General features: G+C 43.8%; 1 protein-coding gene and 1 pseudogene across 13 annotated transcripts; both read left to right on the top strand.

Annotated features, from left to right (window-relative positions):
* Positions 1,137-2,985, top strand: Gm9583 (predicted gene 9583; annotated as a pseudogene).
* Positions 12,209-27,496, top strand: Gm6729 (predicted gene 6729). 13 transcript variants are annotated; one of them, NR_169119.1, is made up of 10 exons: positions 12,326-13,944; positions 14,718-15,931; positions 16,510-17,764; positions 18,080-18,280; positions 18,490-18,809; positions 19,649-19,886; positions 20,859-20,977; positions 22,105-22,293; positions 22,404-22,560; positions 26,455-27,496. NR_169119.1 is itself a non-coding variant. In XM_006514376.4 (9 exons), exon 1 carries the CDS (start codon positions 12,459-12,461, stop codon positions 13,938-13,940), a length of 1,482 nt encoding a protein of 493 aa, XP_006514439.1. In that variant the 5' UTR covers positions 12,209-12,458; the 3' UTR covers positions 13,941-13,944; positions 14,718-15,931; positions 16,510-17,764; positions 18,080-18,809; positions 19,649-19,886; positions 20,859-20,977; positions 21,432-22,293; positions 22,404-22,560; positions 26,455-27,496. The 13 variants fall into 13 exon arrangements, 12 of the variants coding, with proteins under 12 accessions (XP_006514439.1, XP_006514436.1, XP_006514441.1 ...); XM_006514376.4 differs by having other exon boundaries at positions 12,209-13,944; positions 18,080-18,809; positions 21,432-22,293; XM_006514373.4 differs by having other exon boundaries at positions 12,209-13,944; positions 14,718-17,764; positions 21,432-22,293.
* Positions 27,497-27,738: the final 242 nt, after the last annotated feature.

Here is a 27,738-nt window from a genome sequence, read left to right as displayed (position 1 = left end):
ACCACAGCTCCTGCCACCTGTCCTTGAAGTATAAGAGCCTGTTTACCTCATAGAATGTTTCGTATGAGAAGTAACAGTGAAGTCATTTTGAAGAAAACATTTCATTGCCAAGGACGACACAAAGACATACCTTTGAATTTTACATCCTCTGTCCGCTAGGGTAAGTTTTTCAGCATTAAGTAAATCATTTCAAATATACTGTGTATGGCTTTAGTTGTAAAGTGCATTGTGGGCTAGCAGGGGAATGCCCTGTGAGCAGCCCAGATTTCTCTTGACACCAGAAGATGCTGAACAATGCAGTCAAAGGACCAGCTCCACACGGCCCCAGCAGTTGAATAGTGGACGGTAGCTAGTGTGACTAAACAGCAATGGGATTGTTGGTGCTCAGTGCCTAGGTGAGCCAGTGGTTCTCAAAGTAGGGTTCCCCAGGCACTGTCAGAAGTACAGTCATACCCCAGGTAATCTCTCAAGGTAGAGATCTGGGGGCTTCATTAACAGGGAATAGCAGGGTGATTTTCAAACCATTCCCGTGACTGGCATGCAAGCCCAACTTTGAGAACCACTGATTTTGTCCTGGTGTCTCCAGTACCAGAGTCCCAGCTTGGTGAGGTTTGAAGTTTCAGGTTATCTTCTACAAAAATACAGACAGACCTACATTAGCTTGAGAATCAGAGGATTCTGTCCACATGTGCCAGGGGCTGGTGGACAAAAAGCTGTGCTTAAGCAGACATAAGGTATGTGTACATCTTTCAATGATAAAAATTTATTTGGGTGTGAATGCTTTAAAATACAATAATGAATGTATAACCATGTTCAAGTCTTACTATTGTTACAAGGGAAAAGTAATATTAGGATTGTTTGCTCTCATGTCTGCCCCAGCTGTTTCTGGCATGTTACTCTCTGTTAGCTCAGACGTTGACATGTTTCTATTTAATTCTCTTGACACATTAGGTGCTAAAAGCCAATGGAACAAAGTCTTTTCAAAGTTAAACAAACTGTCTTTGGGTCAGAACAGTCAGCTAAGGATTCAACAGTTGGAAATAATGCTCTCTGGAAGGCCAACAATCCAAGAATATATTAAGACCTGAAACCCCCTGTCATTTTATTATACTTTTGCATTAAATTATTGAGACCAACAAAAAAGTTGTAGTGAGACAGAAAAGTAAATACCCATGGAGCAGAAAGAAGGAGATTTTTTTCTAATTTTCCCATATCTGAAGAACATGTCAAGCTTCTCAGGGCTCACACGGTAAACTTCGTCTTTCCTACACAAGCCAAAATTTTCCACCATGTAGAGAGAGGGAAAGACTTAAATGCTCAAGCATGGTCAGGACCCAGAAAGTCCTTCTCCTTTGCTATCCCTTTGACTGAGAAACTTCAATGTGGGCTACAAGAGAAGAAGAGAGGCCAAGCCTGTCAGGTACTAGTCCAGCACCTACAAGAGAATTAGCAAATCAAATGAGGAAAGATGTCAGGGATTTAAACAAAATGCTATCACTAGCTTGTTTTTATGGTGGAACTCCCTACAGAGGTCAAATTGAATGAAGGCAGAGTAGGATCGATTTCCTGGTTGGGGCCCCAGGTCATTATAAAGAAAACTTGAAGAATGGCAAGCTAGACCTTACCAAACTTAAACATGTTTTCCTGCATAAAGAGGACCAGATGTTGGATACGGGTTTTGCTGATCAGGTGGAAGAAATTTTATGTGTGGCATACAAGAAAGATTCTGAAGACAACCCCCAAACATTACTTTTCTCTGCAACTTGCCCTATTTTGGGTATTTATTGTTCTAAAAACTCCATGAGATCTACATACGAACAGGTGGACCTGATTGGTAAAAAGACTCAGAAATCATCTATAACTGCGGAGCACCTGACAATTAAGTGTCTCTGGACAGACAGCACAGCAGGGATTGGGACGTGATCCTAGTGTACAGTGGTCATCAGGGCACACAACCATCTTCTGTGGAACCAAGAAGGATGCCCAGGAGCTGGTGCAGAACACATGCATGAAGCAGAATGTCTGGTCCTGACTTGGAAACATTCCGCAGAAGCAAAGGGAAGTCACACTGGAAAGATTTCCAAAATGGCAATTTTGGAATTTTGGTGGCAACCAATGTTGCTGCCTCTGGGTTAGACAACCCTGAGGTTGACTTGGATGTTCAGAGCTGTCCACTAAATGATGTGGGGTCTTCCATTCATGATTCAGGGTCAACAGACAGAGATGGAAGGATAGAAATATGCACCTGCTTTTAACAGCACAAAGAAGAGTACCAGTTAGTTCAAGTGGAGCAGAAAGCAGGAATTACATTGAAATTGATGGGTGTTCCTTCTGCAACAGAAATCATAAAAGCCTCCAGCAAAGATGCCATCAGACTTTGGACTCTGTGTTTCCCACTCTCACTGGACATTTCAATAGTCAATTGAGAAGCCGATTAAGGAGAAAGGAACTAGAGAGGCCCTGGCAGCAGCTCTGGTCCACATCTCAAGGGCCACATCAGTCATCTTGTGCTCCCTGATCAACTCAGAAACATGTTTTGTGACCATGATCCTGCAGGGCTCTATTGAGATGCCCAGTATCGGTTATGCTTGGCAAAAACTTAAGGAGCAGCTTGACTGAGAGCATCGATGACAAACTGAAGGGCATGGCCCCCCTTAAATGAAAACTGGGAGTTGGTTTTGATGTCTGCACTGAAGAAATACAGGAGGAGTGGCATGACTTGAGATGCTGGCAGCTCACCATGGCCACTGAGCAGCCAGAGCAGGAGGGGGCCCCTGAAGGATATGGAGGCAGCAGGAGGCAGCAGGATGCCAGCTGTGAGTCTTTCAGAGGAGAACAGAGTGGAAGCAGTCATGTGCAGGGACAGGGGCAGTGATAGCAAGGAGAAAGTAAAAACTTCAGAGAACAGTGACCAGGAGGTGGCAACAAAAGTAACAAATCCCCAAACAAAGGCCAGAAGCAGTTTTTTAAAAAGCCTTTGGTCAGCAACAGGCAAGAAGGAACTGTTCCCACTGTGGATGCCAGGGCTGGTCCTCCTGTCAAAGCCCCCAGAGCTTCCTTACATTTTTATCATTTCTCAGCACACATACCCCGCTCCCCGACCCCACTCCCCGCCCCACCCCCACCCCCGCTTCTTTGCAGAGAGAGGCTTCTGACTGGCAGACTAACCACCACAAACTGTCTTCACTTTGGAAAGTGATAGGAATTCATTGCATCATTTCCTGGCATACTTCTAGATTTTTCAAAGGAAAATCAACCACAGATCTCCATTTAAAAAAATTGTAAAGGCTATCATTGGGCCATCCACCTTCTTAGAAAACACAGCATCTTAGTCTGCTTAGTGTGAAGGAACTAGACTCACACTGAGAGAAGGAAAGACTATTGGAAGACTTTTGTCAACTTGACAGAAGAGAAAAAAGGGGAGATAAAAATTTATCTGCCAGGCGTGGTGGTGCACGCCTTTGATCCCAGCACTCGGGAGGCAGAGGCAGGCAAATTTCTGAGTTCGAGGCCAGCCTGGTCTACAAAGTGAGTTCCAGGACAGCCAGGGCAGAGAAACCCTGTCTCAAAAAAAAATTCATCTAAGAAATGATCTCCACATTTTGCACTGTGATCATGTCCCCAGACTGTTTTCTCTATCCCTGATGAAGTCCTTATAGAGCACTGTGGGTAGCAGCACCCAAAAGCAGTGGTTCTTAAGAAGGTCATAAGGAGGCAAGCTGAGGAAGCCACGGAGAAAAAGTAGGTGAGTACATTTCTCCCATGATTCTTGCCCTTGCTTCTGCTTGACACTTGTAAGGTTTGACTGGGATATACATACTATACCAACCATTTCTGCCCTAACATGCTTTTGGCCATGGCATTGGTCACAATCACAGAATGCAAACTGGGAAAACAAATAGCTGAGTGGTAGGCCCACTGTCCATGAATTCTTGCATGATATTTGATTATACTCTAAAACCAGAGATTTTGTTGTTTCCTGGTAAATCATGGTCCCAGTAGTGATATGATTCACCCTTAATACATGTACATAATACCAAGTGATAAAGGTAATGTTAATATTGTAGAAAGTAGCACAAGGTTTGAAAGTTATGTCTATCTAACTAAAGAAGTGAAAGATCTGTATGATAAAAACTTCAAGTCTCTGAAGAAAGAAATTAAAGAAGATCTCAGAAGATGGAAAGATCTCCCATGCTCATGGATTGGCAGGATCAACATTGTAAAAATGGCTATCTTGCCAAAAGCAATCTATAGATTCAATGCAATCCCCATCAAAATTCCAACTCAATTCTTCAACAAATTAGAAAGAGCAATCTGCAAATTCATCTGGAATAACAAAAAACCTAGGATAGCAAAAACTCTTCTCAAGGATAAAAGTACCTCTGGTGGAATCACCATGCCGGACCTAAAGCTGTACTACAGAGCAATTGTGATAAAAACTGCATGGTACTGGTATAGAGACAGACAAGTAGACCAATGGAATAGAATTGAAGACCCAGAGATGAACCCACACACCTATGGTCACTTGATCTTCGACAAGGGAGCTAAAACCATCCAGTGGAAGAAAGACAGCATTTTCAACAAATGGTGCTGGCACAACTGGTTGTTATCATGTAGAAGAATGTGAATCGATCCTTTCCTATCTCCTTGTACTAAGGTCAAATCTAAGTGGATCAAGGAACTTCACATAAAACCAGAGACACTGAAACTTATACCGGAGAAAGTGGGGGAAAGCCTCGAAGATATGGGCCAGGGGAAAAATTCCTGAATAGAACAGCAATGGCTTGTGCTGTAAGATCAAGGATTGACAAATGGGACCTCATGAAACTGCAAAGCTTCTGCAAGGCAAAAGACACTGTCAATAAGACTAAAAGGCTACCAACAGATTGGGAAAGGATCTTTACCTATCTTAAATCAGATAGGGGACTAATATCCAATATATATAAAGAACTCAAGAGGGTGGACTCCAGAAAATCAAATAACCCCCTTAAAAGATGGGGCTCAGAGCTAAACAAAGAATTCTCACCCGAGGAATACTGAATGGATGAGAAGCACCTGAAAAAGTGTTCAACATCCTTAATCATCAGAGAAATGCAATCAAAGCAACCCTGAGATTCCACTTCACACCAGTCAGAATAGCTAAGATCAAAAATTCAGGTGACAGCAGATGCTGGCGAGGATGTGGAGAAAGAGGAACACTCCTCCATTGTTGGTTGGATTTCAAGCTTGTACAACCACTCTGGAAATCAGTCTGGCGGTTCCTCAGAAAAGTTGACATAGTACTACTGGAGGATCCCGCAATACCTCTCCTGGGCATATATCCAGAAGATGTTCCAACCGGTAATAAGTACACATGCTCCACTATGTTCATAGCAGCCTTATTTATAATAGCCAAAAGCTGGAAAGAACCCAGATGCCCCTCAACAGACGAATGGATACAAAAATGTGGTACATTTACACAATGGAGTATTACTCAGCTATTAAAAAGAATGAATTTATGAAATTCCTAGGCAAATGGTTGGACCTGGAGGGCATCATCCTGAGTGAGGTAACCCAATCACAAAAGAACTCAAATGATATGTATTACTGATAAGTGGATATTAGCCCAGAAACTTTGTATAGTGAGATATAAGGTACAATTTGCAAAACACATGAAACTGAAGAAGAACGAAGACCAAAGTGTGGACACTTTGCCCCTTCTTAGAGTTGCAAACAAACACCCATGAAAGGAGTTACAGAGACAAAGTTTGGAGCTGAGACAAAAGGATGGACCATATAGAGACTGCCATATTCAGAGATCCATCCCATAATTAGCCTCCAAACGATGACACCATTGCATACACTAGCAAGCGTTTGTTGCAAGGACCGTGATATAGATGTCTCTTGTGAGACTAGGTCGGGGCGTAGCAAACACAGAAGTGGATGCTCACAGTCAACTATTGGATGGATCACAGGGCCCCCAATGGAGGAGCTAGAGAAAGTATCCAAGGAGCTAAAGAGATCTGCAACCCTGTAGGTGCAACATTATGAACTAAACCAGTACCCCGGAGCTCTTGACTCTAGCTGCATATGTATCAAAAGATGGCCTAGTCGGCCATCACTGGAAAGAGAGGCCCATTGGACAGGCAAACTTTATATGCCCCAGTACAGGGGAACGCCAGGGCCAAAAAGTGGGAATGGGTGGGCAGGGGAGTGGGGGGGGGGGTGTGGGGGACTTTTGGGATAGCATTGGAAATGTAATTGTGGAAAATACGTAATAAAAATAAATAAATAAATAAGAAAGTTATGTCTAATTGAGTGGTAGGAAGAGTGATGAATCAGACAAACATTTGACAGAAGAGGATATGCCTCACTCTCATGAGTAGAAAGGGGGGAAAGGCTACATAAGAGAGAGCACTGCAGAGAAAGAAAAGAAGACAAGGAAGCTGTTTACTGGGAGAGATTTACAGAGGTCAAAAGAAGCAGGAAGGGGTGAAGTTATTCCATGGTAAGTCTCAGAGGCGAAAAACACTCTAGGCCTTGATAGATTATATGAAGGCAACAACCTTATCGCACTAGGTTTAAGTTAGCACAATGAGGCAGAAAGCCTGAGAGACTACATTTGCACTAAGAGAATACAGAATACATGTACAAGGGAGTAACAATGAAAGACCCTAGGCCATTGCTTGAGGGGAAGCAGGCCCTGTCTCTGAGCACAATATGAGCAGGACCAGGGATGTGCATCAGGACAGAGTGGTTGTTTTATTAGCTCCCTCAGTCCCCACCAGTCCTTGTGAGCTAGTATATGTTTGTCTCAAAGACAAGCAAGATCTTGTCCTCTGGTTCAAAATGAGATCCTGTCCCAAAAATGGAGCAGTGTCCCAACAAGTAAAAGACAGGAATAGTTGGAGAACTCCCCCAAAGCAGACCAGAGGCTGAAGCAGTTCTCTAGGAGGTATTGTGAATTCCCATGAAAACTGACTCAAGGGCAAATCATCACACAGGATCACAAGAGAGAACTAAAAATCCACTCTCCTATCTGTAAGGAGTTCACTCAGTGGTTTTGCAAGATTCCCTGAGGAGAAGAGGCAAAACAGGAGCCTGGAGGGGAGTCTGAGTACCCCTCAGTGATTCTCAGAAGATGAGTATCTTCTTGCCAACTCCACCTCTTTCCTGGCTTTCCCATCTAGTGAGGTGCTGTAAGGCACACTGGAAGCAAGGCTCTACCAGAACAAAGAACATCAGGTTCAGGATAGAGAGGACCAAGGGCTCCTCATGCCATGGATCTTCTGCAGTTCTTACTGCAGACCACAAAATCAGAAGCCCGTGAACATAGCTTTGACAAAATTAACTTATAGAGTCTCCTATGCACTCTGTACAAGCATCACCTGCCAATATAAAGCTTATGTCCTATTGGCTGAGGCAAGAAACAGAAGGGAGAACCACCATCAAAGAGAGAGGGGGGATCCTGGGAAAGGGGCAAGAACACGAGTTTGACCCTAAAATCTGAGGAAGTCAGACCCATGAAACTGAGGACAGGTGACCAAAAATGTGGCAGACACTGACTAGAGTAATCAGGCTATATACGCTGTGAGCTAGTCTCTGAATAAGCCAGTGGTCATGAGCTGGGCATTGAAGTTATTAAGTCTGAGAGTCATTATTCTTGGAACATCAAGGCTGGGTAAAGGCAGTTGTTCCAATAGCACACTGAATGTCAAGCTAGACTCTAGTCTTAGAGTGTGAGAACTCTTGGTAGGAAGACAATTTCTCAGAAAAAGATCAGTGAACCACAGAGAGGCAATGCAAAATGCTGCTCTAAAATAAATGAATGAATAAATAAATAAATAACCTGTTGAGGAGGAAGTAAGGGCTTTCACTGGACCCTCAGGGCACTTCCCAAGTGCTGCTCCTCTAATTGGAGGCTTATGCACCTAAAGAGGGAGAGGGTGCAGAGGTGATCATAGGTCTCTCTCAGGCTGCAGCTTTAATGCACTTCCCTGGTGCAGCACAGGAACTGAGGAACCTAGGCCTCTCAGGAACCAGCATGTGCCTGTGAGAGGAGCCTGCAGTGACCCCTAGATAAAAACAATGAAGTAGCAATCTGAGAGCCTGATATAAGTTCCTAGGGTGGGTAGGGGATGCAGGGCAAAGACAATCTCTAGTCCCAAAACAGGCAAGGCAGCCTGCTGAACAAAACAGGGAGATGGGAGCCTGCCTCCATAAACATGTGCTGACCTGAGAAGCCCGCAGACAGACAGACAGACAGACAGACAGACAGACAGACAGACAGACAGATCATATTACTGAGCTGCGGTAGCACTGAGGAGCCCCAACCTTCACAAAGGAAAATGTATTCAATGCAAAAATAATCAAATAGAAAAGAAACTGGGTATAAGATATTACAAAGGAATTATTTGTTTGTAAATAATATAATCAAGACTCCATAGGAAGGAGAGAGAGTGAGTAAAACAAAAATATCTTTACTAGGAAATGGAGAAAAACAATGACTGATGGCATTTGGACCCCATATAATTTTGTTTTGGTGTAAGCAAGAAATAATTCATAGGTTTGGTAATGATTTCAAGTAGGTTTGAAATAAAGCTGACTTAGATAAGACAGAAATGGGATGGAATGCTAGGTTAGAGGGCATAGAACAGAGATGAGAGAATTCTTAAAATCAGTATACCGAGTCTTGAAAGAATCCAATCCAGAACCTAGAATGACAGCAGAACCAGAATTGCTAGAGGAGAAAATTGCACAAAGGCTTGAAGGATGAAGATGACAGCACATAGAGTCTGAATATTCTCAATAAACATCCAGATTCTGATTTATTATTAAATGATCAAAGCAATAACATAAAAGAGAATATGTGTCTCATTGTGTTGAGTTTGAAATTCTAAAATATGTACATATGTTGATTCATCACTCACTGGATACATATTCAGACTTCTAAGAAGCATCAGACTTGCCTTCTAAAAGGGATGGTTCTGAAACTGCACATTTATTAGAGATGATGGCTATCTTGGAAATGCCTTTGCAGACTGGAGCCGATGATTCTTTAACATGTGTGTCCATTATAATGCACTTTGCCCATTAGGGCATAAAAAATGTTATTTGTTACCAACTTACAGGTCAGGCAGTTATAGAGAGCTCTCATGGGAGTTCAAAGGAAATGCTCATAGAACAAATGGGGGATCTAAGATCTCCCAAAGAGAGTTTAAATCAAGCTTTATTGACTTGAATTTTTAAAATGCCAATGAGACAGATAATACAGCTGCTAAAAAGCCCTAGATCTTAGAAAGCACTGCTGATTTAGATAAACATAAACATGTGCTAACCTCAGAACAGAAGGCAGTAAATATGCTGCATAGGGGAAGAGAATATGATCTTTTTCAAACGGGAAAAGAAAAACTGTGGAATCATTCAAAATTAATAAAACACAGAGGCGACTGGAAGAGACCTCCTGAAGATCTGTACTACTGACAAGAAAAAAAATCATGAAGACCAACAAAACAGGTAACTTGTTTTGCTGATCCCTCTACATGGGAACTGTACTCAAACTGGCTGAGATGTGAAAAAGTCTCTAGCTATGACTTCAGGTAAGGATTGCCAATAAATCTTATTGGCTACAGAATCTCCAGGGTGGATTCATGCCATTCTTTGAAATGGCATGGATGAAAATTCATATGAAACTCTGGTAATATAATCCAAGGTAACTTAGAAAAACAAAATCCTACCAGCTCAAACAGACATCATCAAACCCTCTTTACCTGACTGACACATCTCGTATTCCATAGATATGTTAATGTAAAAATGTGTATTACCTGTAAAAGTAAATATGCTTACAGACATGAATGAAGTAAAAGAAGCCATGACAAGATTCACCCTCAGGGATGCTGAGTAGGATACTATGACCCTGAGACATATTATTCTAGCATCCTGCTAGGCTCAACATTAGACTATATCAATAGCTGTTTCATCAAAACTCACTTCTAGCAAACCTTGAAAGCTGCTGATCCCAGTTGGTCCCTACTCTTAGACTATTACAGAAGGACCTTGCATTAAGTCTTGCACCTTTTAGGAAACAGAACTTGGACAACTAATAGTACAACCAGGTTTCTTAACACTAGTAAATATGCCAATTTTCTTTGGAAACACTCAAGGAAAAGACACCACCAAACAGTAGAAAGCAATTTCTAGAGGATGACATCCCATTCACCGAAAATGGGGTGGATGGTTTGGATCATAAAATGGGTTATTTATATTTGTCCTCCTTTAAGGGGGATTGGTAAAAAGTTGTTAATTGGCTTGGTCAGGAGGAAATCACAGTAAGGGATGTTAGACTCAGGGCTTTCTTTTTCTCTTCCTTTCTCTTTTCTCTATCCCTCTCTTGCTCCTATCTAATGTTCAGGGAAAGGGAGAGAAGGCACGGAAAGAAACAGGGGGGATAGAAGAATAAGAGCCTATATATGCATATATATGCATGCATATTTATATGTGTGTGTGTGTATGTGTTTATGGGTGTGTGAATTAAATGGTAGATTATTTAAATTGACTTTAAGACCTAAGATGATCAACAAGCCAAATATCATCACATTGCTATGGTCTTTGTATCTTAATACAGAATAGGATTCTATTTGCAAGAATATATTATGTATACATATTTCAACTCTTTTTAAGGTATTGTACCTATGTAACATGACATTATAGTCCTTGAAGGCTGCTCTTGCCAACTGTCTATGGCTTGTAACATACTAGAATTGTTGATTACAGAAAATGTTTCCTATGTTGAGCAGATAGTAGTTAGCTATGAACATGCAATTCACATATGCTATAAATAGATATTCTTCAAAAACCTCAAACATCTACAGAATATGACATTTAAAGTTGTTTTATTAATAAAACACTCTTAAAGTGAGACATGTCTGTTCCTGGCAGCACACTGATGCTACTTCAAAGAAGATGATGGACATTGAAGAACCTCTGTATAAAGTTTGCTACACATGTGACAAGCTAGACACTAGGCAAGAAATTGTGCTTGCCTAGATTGCAGACAGAATGCTGTCCAAGCTGTGGATAAACAATACACAAGGAAGTTGATGGCCAAGCTCTGCCTCAAGAAGGTAAGGAGTCTTTCATAATTCCTGCTTTACAGAAAAGTCTGTCAGATATTCTGAGCCAGAAGCCTGAAGGTGGATGATCCAAAGACTCATAGACATTTCAGGTGAGTATCTGAGGAAACAGCTGCCTTTGTCATGTCTATAGATTTGGAAGTTGCTTGTGTTGTATTTTCAGGATACTCAGGCCTTCTAACTCCTCATGTCTCTGAAAAGATTGAAGATTGGGTCGTCATAGTCTCACATTTCAGCTTAACTTGTGTGAGACCTTAGAATAAGGTCTAAGAGATATTTTTAGCTTTATAAATAGATAGTTTGATAGAAAATGATTTCTGTATAGAAACTCAAACTCCATCACCAAGATAGTTCTGATTGTAGAGTACTTTTCCCCAAGGTGGCCAAGTGCAGATAGAATGGACACTGTAAATGTAATTCTTATCTGCTGGTTTTCATAGTTGTTCCTCTGGATTGTAGTTTACTAATGTTAGAGATGGGTGTTTACTTGGACTGTGGAGGGGAATATATAAAGAGAATCTCTTTGGTCCTGTGTACAGGCATCACTTGTCATTAAAATCTGATGGACAATTAAGCAAGACAGGAAATACAAAGTGGGACATCAGGCAGAGAGAAATAGGACTCTGAGAAACAGTGAAGACCTACAGAATGACCTTGAACTCTGAGGAAGGCAGAAACATGAATTTCAGGAGAGATAACCATCCATGCGGCAGACACAGACTAGAGTCAAGAGGTTGTATCACTTACAAGCCAGCTGGGGAACTGGTCAAAGCTTATGGCCTAGGTATTTCTTTGTGAGGAATTAAACCTCAGAGTCTATTCTGTTATCAACGTGGCTGGGTGGAAAAGCTCCCAGTTACATTTTGTGATGACATAGCCTCTCTCTCAGAACACTTGTCCAAAATGCACGTCATCCTTGAAAGCCCCAATGGTTGGTTTGACATACTCAGCATCCAGCTACAGAGGCCACCACTGCACTCTGCTGCCTGTAATTGCTAAAGAAGTAAATATCTGTCTCTGATCTGCTGAAGAGGAAGTTGAGAGAGGCTAGTCTCATTTTCATGAGAATGGAAAAGTCCCTCTGGCCCAGAGTGAGGACAGCCACTAAGGGTTATAACCTTCTCTGCTTGGTGCAGTTTTTGCTCTGACCTCACAGAGAACCTCTGTGATGGAAGAATGAGTGTCCTCTGTATAAGACTGTGGACCGGCCTGTTGTATTTGTCCATACAGAGCAGGGAGCTACTTTTGGTGACCTGTGGGACTACTTTGGAGCTGTCTAGCTTGTGGATTGCAGATTGTTGAACCTCACAACTTCTGCGCACCAGAGCACAGGGAAAAGTCAGCCTCATGGCCAGCAACTCCAAAAAGAAGAGATTGGGAAGTCAGTATAGGGTCCTTTCCTATCTTGGTGAGGGTGCATATGGCACTGTGAAATTGGCCTTGCACCTGAAAACTGAGGCTCTGGTTGCCATCAAAATGGTAGAGATCAGTCAGAAGACCATAGACGTTATCCTGGCAGAACTTGAAGTATTGAAGACACTAAACCATCCTAATATCATTCGCCTCTTCCAAGTTCTATTAACATCAAGCCACGTCAACTTCATACTGGAGTACGCATCGGGAGGGAGCTTATTGGATTTAATAGAGGAGCATGGCCCACTGCAGGAGGAAGAGGCAAAAAAAATATTCGGAGAGATACTGGCAGCTGTCAAATACTGCCACAACATTGATATTATCCATGGAGACATTAAACCAGAAAATATACTCATTGATGAGAAGGGTAATATGAAGTTGACAGACTTTGGCCTGGCCATCAAGCTCAGCCCTGGCAGATTACTGAGCCAGAGGCGTGGGACCAAGAGCTTTTGGGCACCAGAGCTCATGCTAGGGGAGCCATACAATGGCAGGAAAACAGATATATGGAGTCTTGGTGTGCTACTCTATTTTATCACCACTGGGCACTACCCCTTTGCCGGAATCACCTTCAAAGAGATCAAGAATAAGATTACCACAGGGTCCTATCGTATTCCATCTTACACCTCTGTTAAACTGGAAAATCTCATTCACCAGATCCTCACAGTTACCCCTGAGAAGAGGCCCTCCATTGAAGACATTGAGAGACATCCGTGGGTCAGAAAATGTGATGTAACTGTTCCAACTGATAGCTTCCCAGATTACACCATCATAGACATGCTCTGTGGCATGGGGTTTGATGCCAATAAGATCTTAGAATCCCTGCAGAAGAAAAAGTTTGATGAGAACATGGGGACATATTTGCTTTTAAAAGAGCAGGTAGGCAAAGGGATTAAACATACATCTACATTTTCACCTAAGTATGTGGATCCCTGCCCCGTGCCACCCCCATCACCAGCACATACCTCTACCTCTGGTCTTCCCCGAAAAAGAAGGGGCAGTGAACCCAACTTTGGCCTCCTCCACATATGGCCCTCAGGACAACAGGGGCCTGCTGCCCTGCCACTATCAGGACACAAGTTGGCCAGAAGTGTCTCCATGCCTCCCATTGCTCTTCATTTTCCTGAGAGGAAGAGCATCACTCCTAGCTGTGCCCTCCATACTGGAGCTGTGGCTGCCCAGTCGGTCTGCAACATCATATTGGAAGACGAAACATGCCTGCCACCTGAGGAAGACGTTACCATGGAAACATCATCTCCCCCTCTGAAGATTGGGTTCTTCAGAAGACTGCGCAATCGACTCAGGAATTGCCTCGCAAGGCTTTGTTGCATCCCCCGGGCTCCAGAGACAAACACAGAGCGTAGATCCTCCAAGAAAGTGGCTCCCCTAAAAGAGGTCGGATCCAGAACCCAGTGAAAGGGTAGGCAAATATGGGAGGGTACATCTCAGCTCTGAATTTTAGAGTCTCTGTCTTTATTCATGTCTTCTCATTGGAAAAAAATCCAAAAGGTGCATATATCTGGGGTCTCTTGCGATGCTCAGGTGTATATCTACTCCAGCAGGATTAAACTCTGATCCTTGACTTACCATCTGAGGAAGGAATCTAGTTAGATAATGCCTAGGTCATATCTGATGCAACTGAACTAGCAGCAATCAGCAAGCAAGTGTGGGTACAGCCAGGGTGAAAGGGGTCATCCATGCTGAACATATGCAAATAAGAGACTCTGCTTGGGGACCTAGTGCCTGAAAGAGTGACCACGGTCAAATACAAATTGGCCATCTCTATGTCTCCTACAATTCAATTGGACAGGCAGAGTGTGCTGAGCCCTGTTAAGTCTGACATTGCTGCTTGGATACCTCCATGGGGAAGCAGATCTGGATACCCAGTTCCTGTGTATCCTGAATGCCCCTTACACGGGAGATGGTTGCAGTGTCTCCAGAATCGCTTGACTATGGTATTGAGAGTCTTGGCAGACAGCATCATGCTGGGCTTATGGATAGGGTCCATAACTCCTCCCATCTCTGCACTTGCTCCAGTGTCCTTCCCTCCTGTGCCCTTTGGTTCTTACCCTAGTTGTCATTCCCCAAGGGAGCTCTCATGCAGTAGGAGGTTCTCAGAGAGGATGAGCCTGCCATTGCCCATGGTGTGTGGGTTTAAGTCCCCCTCACATCTAATATCTTTCCCTCCTTCAGCTTCTCCTCTGCAGATGACGGTGCTGCACTACCGAAGCTCATGCTTGCAAGGCCAGGAAAGTCGTGGATCCCTGACAATGAGGGCAGTGGTTCATTGTTGCTGGGGATCACCTTTCAAAATAACAACACTAAACTAGAAACACAAAGTAAAATTATCCTACTGATGTGAGACTGTTGTACAGAGGGAATCTCATGTCCAGATGGAATCTCATGTGAGGATCTGGTGCCTGGCAGAAGATCAATTTCAAGGCTCTAACGGGCCACCATAAAGTTTCCCTGCTGTTCAGAAAGACAACCAGGGCCTGACCCTGTGGCTGCTGTATCAGTGTGGAGCATCTGCCTAAAATGGACACTAGCATCTCTAGATAAAGGAGAGGCTGGAGTGCCACACTTGTACTGCATGCCCAACCATTAAAACAGTAGCCAACCAACTGTTGAGGTGTGTACACAATGATACAGGATTCTGCACAGAGACTCCATTCACAATAACAGGACCTCTTTCCTAGCCACCCAAAGCATCTGATGAACCGGCAAAAAGACCTAAGCCGATGCCTTCAGCCTCTGTACCCCAAGACCAAATAACAGGCATTTTCATATAACTCTTAACCTGGTCTTTCTTTTGGTTCCTTGCCCCATTCATTGTGTCTCCTATCAAGAAAACTTTTCCTGCCATTCTCAGAATTGAATCTTGTTCCACAATTCAGGGAACACATGTGAAAAGAGGATTTGGACCTCTCTGTCCTCACGTCTCTGTATGGACACTCTGGGTGGACCATCTCTGGAAGATCCTGTCCCAGCTGCAGAATGGCATGAGCGCCTGTACTGTCCATATCTACAGAAAGAAACACTGGAGGCAATAGAATATCCCGTAAAATGCCATTCTGCCCTTGACAATGATGTGAAGATTCCGATGTCTCCACATGAACACACCCAGCATGCCCCAACATTGTGCTATTGTCACTATGGGGACAAGAAGGAGAAGAGGACTATGAGAGTAGGATGCCAGATGCCAAAATAATAATAATGATTGAGTCACCCTCTAATGATGACGATGAAGCTCAGGCTCTACACTTCAGTGTGAGAGCTCAGTGTTGCTTCTGGAACAGTGTCCACACCAACACCCAGGAATCCACAGGCTTTGGATGGTGGATGCTTCTGATCAGACGGGGAGAGTGTTAAGTTCCTGGAGAGCACTGAAAGAGCACTCACTCTGTGTAGGTGCCCAGTGAATGAAATAGTCTCATTTCCCTGGGCATCAGGGCCCAAATAAGAATTATAGCATGCATAGGCTTTTCCCTTTGGGAAAGGTTGGGGTGGGTACAGACTGGGTCTATATCCTGACCATTGAAAAGCATGCAGTTTGGGAGGGAATCTTGAACCACGGTGAAACGTTCTGTCTTCCAGTACCAGCATTCTTCCTGAGAGGAGAATTTTAGAATGGAGAGGGACACCCATGGCATGCATATATACTGACCTCTTGAAGGTCACCCAGTTTTACAGGGAACCTGTAAGGCCTGAATGACTGTGAAACCTTCTTTCTGCAAGTACCAGAATCTTTCCTGAAAGCAGAATACATTTCCAGAACACCAGAGGCCAAAAGTAACGATGCATATGGTGACAGCTGTTCTGGTGACCTGTAACACCATCAGGAGCCACGAGGCTCACCTTCTCCTATATCCAAATGTAACCTTCATCAGTGCAGGTCGCTCCAGGGCAGCTCATAGTGTTCCAAATTCCTGCAGACAGGAAAGGTAAGGAGGTCCCCTCCTCCCTGTTGCCTTTGTCTTCTCAGGAGGCTTGAGCACTTAAGTCCCTGCAGATTTCTCAACCTGCCTGAACTCTCTGCTAATCCAGTGTTCCAGTATTCTCCAACGGTGAGGCGAGAGAAGACCAGAGATGTTTGCAACTCTGATCCAGTCTAACTGAGCTTCCAGTGCTCAAACACAGAGAGTGGACAGAGATTTTCGAGGCCTCTCCATGAATGCTGTTCAGAATCAAGCTATGGGGGAGTTCAGTGTGGGAGACGTGCAGGACCTTGGATGGAGTCTGGGGTCTAGAGAATGAAATGTATCTTCATTAGGGCCAGAAGACACATGAGGAGTGGCACAGTAGATACAGAAGACACAGTGTCATGATGTGGAGTCCAAGGCCAAGGGAGGTTACTGAGAAATCCAATGCCTGTATGAGTGAAGCTGGACATGAACAGTGTGGATGAACGTGGTCCCTTTCACTTCAAGCTGCAGTATTGTCACCAGCTGCTGCAGAAGCCCATGTCCCAGTAGACTATCCTCTGACAAGATTATGCCTGTTAAGCTCATGTGACGATTTCTCTGTCTCCATATAGGAGACCAGGCCATACAAGGTGCTACTGTCACTGAGGAGACAGTAATGAGAGGAGGACTGTGACAGTGGGAGGTGTCATGCAAAAGTGATGTGAGGCTCAGATGCATCTGGAAGCTTTATGGTGCAACCCCTTCTCCTCTCTTCAGATCTTCATTCTATGCTGGAGTCTTCCTAGTGACAGCCCTGTCACCAAACGACAGCAACTTCTCCCTTAATCTCCCTCGTTCTTGCTGCTCAGTCTTGAGACTAAAGAGCCTAGAGGAGGGCCTCTACAGATCAGTCAGTGGGTGTCCCCTGACCACTGCCACTGCATTTTCTAGGGTTTGTGTTCCAGTGGGGGGTGTCTGAGAGAGCTGGTCTCCCAGCTTTTGAGATGCAGCCTGTTCCTCATTTCCTGGACTGTGCCTGCTCCAGTCTTCCTCTTGCATCATGGAAGCCATTCTTCCCTTCACAGGCTTGACTTCATTCTTACCCACAAGGGGGAAGGGTGAAGATTGGCTCTGAGATGTGACCCCAGCTTCTAGACTGTCTATGTGAAGTGGTATTATCTGATCTTTTCTCAGTTGCCATTCTATAGGCACAGTGATGTGCAAGGCTCTAGCTAGGTGCTAGATCCCAGGATCATTAATGTCATGGACAACCTGTGCCCAAGGAGCTAACACACTGACACAGTCCAGGACATCCAGGAATACAAAGGTGGTGAGGTAAGTCCACTTCAAAACAGGTTAAAAAAAAAAAACAGTAATGAAAGTGGTAGTTCCCATCCTAGTACAGGTTGTTGGCAAACACTGTCCCTAAGCAGACAGTTAAGAACAAGTGTTGTTGGTCTTAACTATCTGCTGGGCTAAGCATGTAGAGAAAGATGGCCTGACACAGAGGCCCATGAGAACAGCAATGTGACTGGCAGCCATCATGAATGACTGGACCTGATGAGTATCTGTGATAGAGAGATTTCTATGGACACCCTAAAGGAAATTTATTGTAACTGATCTCTTGGTGAAATGGTGTTCTCCACTCAGATCAAAAGCCCTCAGAGTGTTAGGTGTTGCAACATGCAAAAAGCCTGAATTCTACAGTCCCCTTGTGCTGATGATGGGAAAGTCAGAAGATGAAGAGGCTATCCTGATGGCCGGACAATGTAGCAATCCTAGAAACAAGAGGCCATGCTCCTGCATGTATATCCACCATTCTTCACACATGCATGTTGAGTTTCTAAGCAGGTAAGGAGTGCAGATAAAAACTGTCACCAGAGGTAATCTTAGTCCTTGGTTGTCCCTCAGCACTTCAGTCTCCTTTCTCTCTCGTGAAGACACTCCTCTTACTGTCCAGGATTTTTCATAACACTGAAAAGAAGATACTGAGGAATACAGGTAGGAGGGGCTAACTGTATCCTCTGTGCTCTGACTTCCTATCACTATTTTCTCTTTAGATGTCCCCAGCTATGGTTCTGACCTTCAGAAAAGCAGTCAAAGGTCATGAGGATTTCTGACAGAATCAACACAGGCTGATGCCTGTAAACCAAAGTCCTTTCCTGTTTGGAGCTGCTGAGTGTAGTCTGAACTGTGAGTCTGGACCTGCTCTCTCAGTGAAGGCACAACTTCTTGAACTCTGACTCTGAACTGTAGTTGTGGCTAATGCTGCTTATGATCCAAAAATCTAATTCAGCAGTGAAAATATAAGCTTCCAACCTCTAACCTGGAACATTCTGTCTCAGAAAGGACAGTGTGTACACTTGAATGGAAAGACCAGGTGAGGAAGATGGAGAGGTCCCATGTGGCTTTCTTACTGCGTGGTTGAACTTATTGCACTTCGCAAACTTCCTTCAATCCCAGCCCAAAGTTAGTAGTAGTTCTAGGATGAATAGAGCCCTGAAGTGCTGACAGGGCTGAGGGATCCTTGGCTGCCATATCCCACAGAGAGACTCTTCAGGATCTTCTGTGAGGGCCTCTTTTTCTTCATTCGTTGAACATCATGTGGTATGAATGATTTCCCTGAACACTCTGACACTCACTGGTCAGTTTGCAGACCTGCCCTCCCACTTCAGGAAAGTTCTCCTACTCTGATTGACTTCTGGGTTGCAGCTTCATTTCCATAGAAGTTGTTTATTTTATTTTTTTTAATAACAGGAACCTGACTAACACCTTGCATAGAGTAGCTAAACTTCTATAATGCCTAGAGGCAGCACAAGATGGGGCCACTGGATGTGGTTAGCTCTGTTTTCTCAGCACATTAGACATTGTGGTCAGTCATCCATCAGCTTAGAAAGACACTTTTCTCTGCTTCCATCTTCAGTTGCTAGGTCTTTTCTGAATGGCGTTTCACTCATATTAACCTTCGTGTCTAGCTCATAGACTATCCTGAAATGTTCTACCATCTGTACACTCTCTGCTGTCCTGTTTTTCTGGGAATTTGACCCCCAAGCCTCTCTTCCTGGGGAGCTCATGCTCTGGTCTATTCACCATCTTCTATCCAGAGTCTCAGTACAATGTCAGGATGTCAGGAAGCTATGGGCTGGATAATGGCCCAGGTACTATGGACTCTGTCCTTCTCACCCCATGATATTCCATCCTCTCACTTCTCCCTTGAAGATCCTGGTGCTTTCCCACAAGAAGTTGCTGAATGTGGCTACCTGGAAGGACAACCAAAGAGGGCTGCCAGAGAGAAGGCCACTACCAATTAGCCAAGCAACCTCAGCTACATCATCACAAGCATCTGTAGTATGGAGGTCTGGTAAACACGGTGTGGGCCTCTTCCTTCCCTGGATGCCACCATCAAGTGAGATATAGGTCGTTCACATCACTGTGTGGACCTAGAATTCCTCTGCAGGTAAGGGCTTGGGAGAAGGGCCATGTGCAGAAGTGCTAGTGGTTGATATCACTGGCTATTCCTTAAATATGAGAAATCTGAGTATCCAGCTGTTACAGATCACCCTCCTTCTTTGCGCCCTCTAACCCCTAACCCTTATAAGAACACCCTGAAGGCAATATTTAGATTATTACTGGAGATGAGACATTCAGAGGGAGTGAGGCAGGGTGCCTCACCGAGCGTGACATGGGAGCCACAGTTTGATAACGTTTACTGATGAAGGGAACCACCAGATATCTTCCACTGTTTTCCCTAGGTTGTTTTAGAGTCCTTGTGATACTCTGAAGCAAAACCTTTTTAGCTTCATTTCCATCACAGTGACTGGACACTTACAGTCATATACTGGAATTATATTGTTATACTGCATTACCACAGTGAAGCCAAGGCATATCTGCAAAGGGGACGCCCATGTCATATGCTTACATGTGCTCATCTAAAGCTCTGTGCTATTGTGCAGCCTGGTACCAAATCCTAAGGAATGGCACTGCCCAAATTGTTGTGTCTTCCCATGTCAATTAAGATAATGATCTTGATCCTCTATAGATAGGCTCACAGGAGAACTTCATCTAGAGGATCCCTCTGTGAAGACTCTCCCTCCAGGTCACTTCTACACTACTTAAGATTACTAATTAAAGGGCATGAATTGCTCCCAGTGGCTACCATATCTCCCAACATTGAAAATTGTCAGATTCGTGACTAGAGGTTTCAGCTTCTCATTTTACCCAGGCTCAAACCTGACATCTTGTGGTGTGTCCTACCTAGCCCTCTCAGCTTCTCCCTACATTATACCTGACACTGTTTTCACTCAGCCATCAGCTCATCACTGGGATGTCTCTACTGTGTCCTTGACTAATGCTTTCTACACAGGGATTAAGATTTCACAGCAGACATCTTTGCCTTCAGGTTGATCTATTTTTCTATTTCCTCTGCTAGGTCCTTTTACAGGAGTGGAGTCCCTCCCTCCAAGAGAGGTTAGCAACTGGTCAGACATTCAGGCCATTTTCCTCTGCTAGCCTGTGCTTCTTTGAGTAGGTCCAATTCAGTGCTACTAGGTATGTATAATGCTTACAGACCTTACCCTAATTTATAGAGATGGTATGGGTATTGAGAGCATGTAACCTTGGAAAGCATTTTAAATTAGTTACATATGTTCTCACTTATGATCTACTTGCTGTCTCCTCTGTCTGTCTCTTCTGCTTCTTTGTTTCTATATCTCTCTGTTACTCCAGCTTTGTCTCTGCATTTGTTTCTGACTTTCTCATGTTCTCTATCTCTCTTCCTCTCTGCCTCTTCGCTTCTCTCTCTTCTCTCTTCTCTCCCTCTCCCTCCCCCTCTCTCCCTCCCCTCTCTCTCCCTCTCTCTGTCTCTCTGTCTCTCTCTCTTTCTCTGTGGTATCATGTATATTTTCTGGGTAGCTTGTGGATGTCAGAGGATAACTCTATTGAGGTATTTCTCAAACATTTAAAGGACCCAGAGATTTAACTCTATTTACTATTCTTGGAAAAGTTTTATAGGTGGAAGAACATGAAGGATCTGAGGCTGTGCCAGTCCATGCTGGAGAAATACCTGACTGGACTGAGGAGTAGAAACCTCAGCCATGAACCATGAATGTGCTGTTCTCCTTCCCTGGATGACAGTCAGAACAATGGAATCTTCTCTGTCCTTCAGAATTTTCTTGGTTGTTGATTTGGGGATCCTCAATCTCTCAACTTAGTTCCCTAATGTCAAGTAGTATTGAATATTAGCATCCTACTTTATTTGCCCCTGTTATTTCTGTCTACCTTTATTTTGCCAGAACTTTGTATGGTTATGACAGTACGTTTGTATCACTTTAGTATTGGCAAGGCCACATCAGGGTAACCAGAGCCCTTACACAGGATAGTCTTCTTGTAACACTAATCTTGACTCAGTGGTGAGAGAGAACTTAAAACTCAGAGCATGACCTGCCCCAGTGTGGTTCCTGAGCCTGGGAACTCAAAGCTCAACAGTCCAACCTTCTTCGTTTATTCTGGGTTTGGACCTTTTGCAGTCTTTTCATGTCAGTGTCAACAACTACTTCGGTAGTAGCTGGAAGTCCAGAAATCACAGGGTGGGCATTTCTTGCATGATCTTGACCCATGTTGGGTCTTCTAACTTCTGTCTCCACATTCAACATTGAATATACCACATCTCTCCAAAGGTCATGCCTGTTCCAGTATCCTGAACTCAGTGAGGAGGTTGGACCAAGTGTCAAAGGAATGAAGGTCAAGCTCTGGATTTTATCAGAGAGTCTGAGCAAGACCACTGATGTTCTGGGAAAAACTTGACTTTTCAGTGGGATCTTCATCTGCTGTACATAACCAACAACCTCTGCCGTGATGAAAACCAGGTAGACAGAGAGTCCACAGCAGGAAATGGGTCCGAGGTCTAAGCACCTTAATGCTTCCAATTCTGCCTTCTAAGGGAACGCTAACAAATCTGCATACTGCTATGTTCCAGAGGATGATAAAAGGTGCTGCAGTTGGCATGACTGCTGACAAGAGACACTGAGAGGTTCACTTCAAATTCAATATTCAGATCGTCTTCATGGACTTTTCTTAGTCTCCCCTTAGAGACAGAACTGAAATTCACCATGGACCACATCTTTTACATGCAGGTAAGATGATCACTTTAGATAACTTAGCTTTTGATGCTTAGACACTGGGATTCCAAAAGCTATGAGAGGAGAGGGCACAAAGTAGAGCTCAGTCCTGCAGCTCATACCATGCATAGTTGACGTGCTGGGTTCTGTCCTCAGGGGGCAGCATGGGGAAAAGTCTATTTCATGTCATAGGAAACTCCCAATCAGTCTCATGTCTCTGCACCTAGAGGAGAGGCTTTGCTTGAATCACATCCTAAAGCAAGTGAGGTTGGAAACGTGGTTGCATATGACTAGTCCTACCACACTTGCTGCAGCTCTTGTGAGGGATGTTTCCGGTACATCTTTATCCAATTCTATCCAGGTATGAGTTAGGTACTCTTGCTAGAATGACAACCCAATGCATGTAAATTGTCAATATATGGAAGGACAGTGTATTTAGTGTTTTGGTAAAAGTACCCATATCTAATCATGACCGAGATAAATATACACTCTGTCCTTGTGAGAAAGGGGAAACCATGCTGAGGAAGGTCTATTCTGAGGACAACGGCCCTGAGAACACAGAAACCCAGCAATGCTCACAGGAAAAGTCACATTTGAAGCCCTGCTTGACAGACCCAGAATCTCTCCTTCCTCCTGACTTTCTTTGTAAAACAGTCTTCCCCTCAGACACACCCATTTCAGTCATTCTCACAGCCATCAACTTAATCCACAATCTGGATGTCAGCCAACTCTTACACCTCTCCCTTTGTGAAACAAGGGAAGATGATAATCATGCCCAGTGTCGTATGAGTTCTATATTAACCCTGCCTTACTGCACATTTAGACCTGACAGCAGCCTTTGCTATTGTGGAAAATGGGCAGATGTTGGCCATACACAGAATCCTAACAGCTTTAGAATGGGCCCACTTCACTGCACAGCTAGGCCTGTTGCAGCAGGCTTTTCTGTGAGCCATGTGGACATCTTTTTGTTTTGGTATGCATTCCTTGTAAAGTAGACCTAGGAAATGATATCAGGAAATCTCTTCACCTTGTAAGTCTTTACAGCTCCTCCCTCATGTCCTTGGCATTTTGAAATGAGCCAGGCTCCAATTACACCCATAGCAAATGGCAACCAAATCACACTCCATTCATTTCTGACCTGGTCCTGATCTCACCTCCAAAATACTCAGAGGACATAATCCATATGTCACTTTTCTAAGGTGTAGATGATGAGCTGACAGTTGGAGGGAATGTAGAAGTGAAAGATCCTCTCTTGAGCATCCTCAGAGAGGTGTAGTTGTTCAGACCCACATAGAGGGAAACCACTACTTTAAGCTGGCCTTTGTGAGCACCATATCTTCTCGGGACATTGAACAATGATATTGGGATTCTTCTAAACTGGTGTGGCCCATACTGTCAAAACAGGGTGCTGTGTCTTTTTAAATTGTAGAGGGGAGATGGTCTCCTTCTGCTATAGATATGAGCTGGGTTTAGTACTGCTCATGCTGAGAGATGAGCATGTTCAATCAGAAGGTAGCCTTTTCTTCTGGTCCCACAGGAAGCCATTGATCGCCTGTCTCATTCTTTCTGCTGCCTGGAAATCCTAAGCGCTTTTGAGTTTAACATAGGGAGCCATGGGGCTACCATTTCCTGCACATTCTTCCCACATTACCAGCCACAGAATGCTAAGGTGTCCTGTAAGCTTTCCCAGTCTCTCTGAAGAACTCAATCTGCCTGGTTATTAGCACTTGCTCTGGACAATGCCACTGAAAATCCATGGGGTTTTATTATTGTCATTGCATGCCTTTACTCTTCTGTTTGGTTAATAAGTGAACATTCATGAAGATCAACTTAAAAATAGGCATGTAAAATGTATTCACAAAAGTGTCAATGCTCTTGTCCCAAACTGTTATGTCCCCAAACCCCTGCTCCAACCCCACAAGTTATCTCATTCCCAAGACTTGCTTTGTCTTTACAGTATTTGCTCCATTGCATCTGGCCCATGTTTCCTGGGCATGTTTCCTTCTGGTTTGTAGCAATGACCCTGCTGCTTTTAGCTGGCAGACTATCTCTTATTTCTAAGGTGGTTGTTAAGCAGACCATCTCCCTTGTCTTGACTCATGTGCAGTTATTATGAATCACCTTGCAAGAAGGAGTTGAAATACCACTAGCAATGTTGTATTTATGGGCTTGATTGTCAAGGTTACTCATACACATGAGAACGAGCTGGGTCAAGAGAAACATAGTAAGCTGATAAATCCTATCAAGTTCCCGGTGATGTGTTCAAATGTGTAATGCTTAAACTTGGGAGGCTAAATAGTACTTTTCAAAAGGCCAGGCTTGCACTTACCCATGCAGAGTCCAAAGAATTCCACTTCAGGTTTTAGGTTTACCCAGGGCTGAAAGACAAATCTACAATAGCCATTGGCATTCCCACAAACATGTAAAAGCAAATGCTACTACTAGATGCCATGAATGATCCTTTTCTTGTAGTTTACTTGACATCCTTTAGGATTTTAGCTTCCTTTTCTGTCATGTGTTCTTGAGGGCTCTTGGACTATAACATGCTCCCTTCTTTGCGGTGTCAGCCTTGCCCCAAAATATGGGATATTACAAAGGCTGGATGATGTTGCAATGAAGGGTCTGCTGGCATTTTCCCTAAATAGAAGCTAAGTGAGTTGTCAGGTTTTCTTGAGTTCAGAGTTCCTGAGCAGAGTGAGGCAGGACAGGTGCACACAGTCTCAAATCAGTAGTCATGCTTTACCCACACACTGCTCTACTGTGGACAGCAGCATAGGATAGGAACCTGACACTTAGTTGGCTTGCTCCTCACTACATTCTCACAGCTTTTCAACTTGGACCACATTTGTTATGGTCAAAGATGCAGTCTAGTGTGTTTTAAGTTCCAATCTATTGGTTGGTGGATGAGTTAGGATGCTCAAAGATACTGTTTACACCATTCGGTGCTCCATTTTGATCCTGCCTTTGGTATCACCATGTCATATGATCCCTCCAGAGTTCATCCCAAAATTTATCATCATTAATAAACTTTCCAACCAGCTGTGAAAATTCACTTCCCAGAAAATAGAATATCCTTGGATGGGAATAACATCTGTGGGCTCACATAAGCCAATCCTGGTGGATGGTATTGCTCTGCTAGTAATTAGAACAATGAGTCTCTGCTGGTCTGTGATGAGCAGATTCCAGGCACCTTTGATCAAAATGTAATGAGATGATCTTGACCCTTAAACTGTTAAGTAAGTATTCAAAATGGTTCTTGGACACCCATTTGTACAAAGGAGCTAAGAAATTTTCAAAGGGCTTTTGGGGCTTTTGTACCCTGCTTGTGTGTTTACAAAGGTGCCAGTCTGGGAGGACATCTCTGGACAGTGTCATATCTGTAGTGTTTCATCTTTACTTCATGATGCTCCCAAGAGACTGGGAAATGGAGAGGACAGTGTCACATTAAAATCCAATCTCTGGTGTATAAATTTTGGGCTGTGTACAATAGAGTGGGTACTCCTCATAAGTAATGTTGGGACATTTTTTTCAACTATGGAGGAAGAACCTTTTGGCCATCATCTTCAAGCCTGCACGAGTTCATATTTGTGTCCCAGGCCTCAAGCTTTTGAGTCTCCAGGCGAAAACTTTTGGTGGAGTTGCTACAGGATCTATATGCGAGTCTCTTTGTTTGCCTTCTGTACATGGATAACACAGGTGATGTTCTGAGTAACTGGGCATATGATCCCTGAAGGGGTAGTTGTGTCTCTCTCTCCCCTCAGAGCACACAGGGTCTTCACGTTCTATGTATTCATGTACTCCATTCTTGAAGCTCTTGCACACCTGCTCCCCAGTCACAGTCTGACCACAAGTGATTAGACTTTTGATGTTCCCAGGAGAATACCCCTAACAGGATGTTTCCATTCTTAGCCCCTGTGCAGGGAGGAGAACAAAGACCTGGAGATGTCATGCTGTTCACCTGAACAAAGATTTTTACCCATTTAAGAGTCTGGAAATAGGCTGGACCCACTGTTGACAGTGCAGAAGAGCAAGCAACCAACACCAGACCTTCTGGGTGCTAGGACCCTGTCACTATTCATGGGGTATCTAGGATGACTCTGTACAGGCGGTATGGCAGAAGTTAATTCTTTCCAAAAAACAGCCTGACTGACATAGTGAAGAGAGCTCCCACAACCTCCCAGTCACAGTCTCCATCAGCTCTTGCATGTCTCCTTGGCTATCAATTCAGAGAGTTTGTGATTCTCCTGACAGGAGAGCTCCAGCAAAATCTCGGACTTCAGGTTAGAGGGACAAGTATAGCAATGGGGTTCTTATGCATTGGTGCAATGCTAGCACATCTGGGGCCTGCAAAGACTGGTGGGAAAGACCTGGGAAAATATCTTCGGCAAGAAATCCATTCTTCTCTCAACTCACAAGTTCCTTCATTTTGTTCTCCATATTCAGTCTCATGATACTGAACAGACTGTTCTAGCTGATGAGGCCGGGCTTAGAAGATGGACTACAGCCAAGAACCCTGGCCACCATAACAACAAGTCACACCTTTAGGAAACACTTGAAAAGCACTTATGCACAGTAGAAAAGTACAAGGATTAAAGTCTCCTCAGGCATTCCAGCATAGAGAGAGTCTGACAGACTCAGGTCAGAGGTTACCTCCAAATAATAGAAGAGGAAGAAGGTCCTGCTTGACAGAAGAAGCCTGTGGCTGAGGCCATTGCAACAAGGACTATGATTGTGAAACTTGTTTCTCCGTGGATACCGGTTTCAGAAATCTTGTGCCCAGGTACCCACAGTCCTCCTCACATACCTCATTTTATAGAACTTTGCAAGTCCTGACATTCTGTCATGTCCTGATGATATCCCACTAGACACATCGGGTAACAAAGATTTTTACCCATTTAAGAGTCTGGAAATAGGCTGGACCCACTGTTGACATTAAAGGTGCATTTCTCTACTTTGTGGTTATTGACCCTTCTCAAACTTGTTTGACATCCTCTACATCTATGATGACAGGGAACAAGGCTCAGGGCCTGATATTTCCAAGATTCATCCCTATGGAATTCAGAATCCCATACCTCAAACAGTACAGATACCACTGCGGAATGGATTCAAAGACAAGTTGTCTGATATAGGAATTTTTCAGATTAATTTATAGGTCCAGGACTCAGCCACATGAAACCTACAGAGAATCATTCA

The sequence above is a fragment of the Mus musculus genome, chromosome 10 (genome assembly GCF_000001635.26).
Source record: "Mus musculus strain C57BL/6J chromosome 10, GRCm38.p6 C57BL/6J".
Lineage (NCBI taxonomy): Eukaryota > Metazoa > Chordata > Mammalia > Rodentia > Muridae > Mus > Mus musculus.
This window is presented reverse-complemented; position numbering and strand designations above follow the sequence as displayed.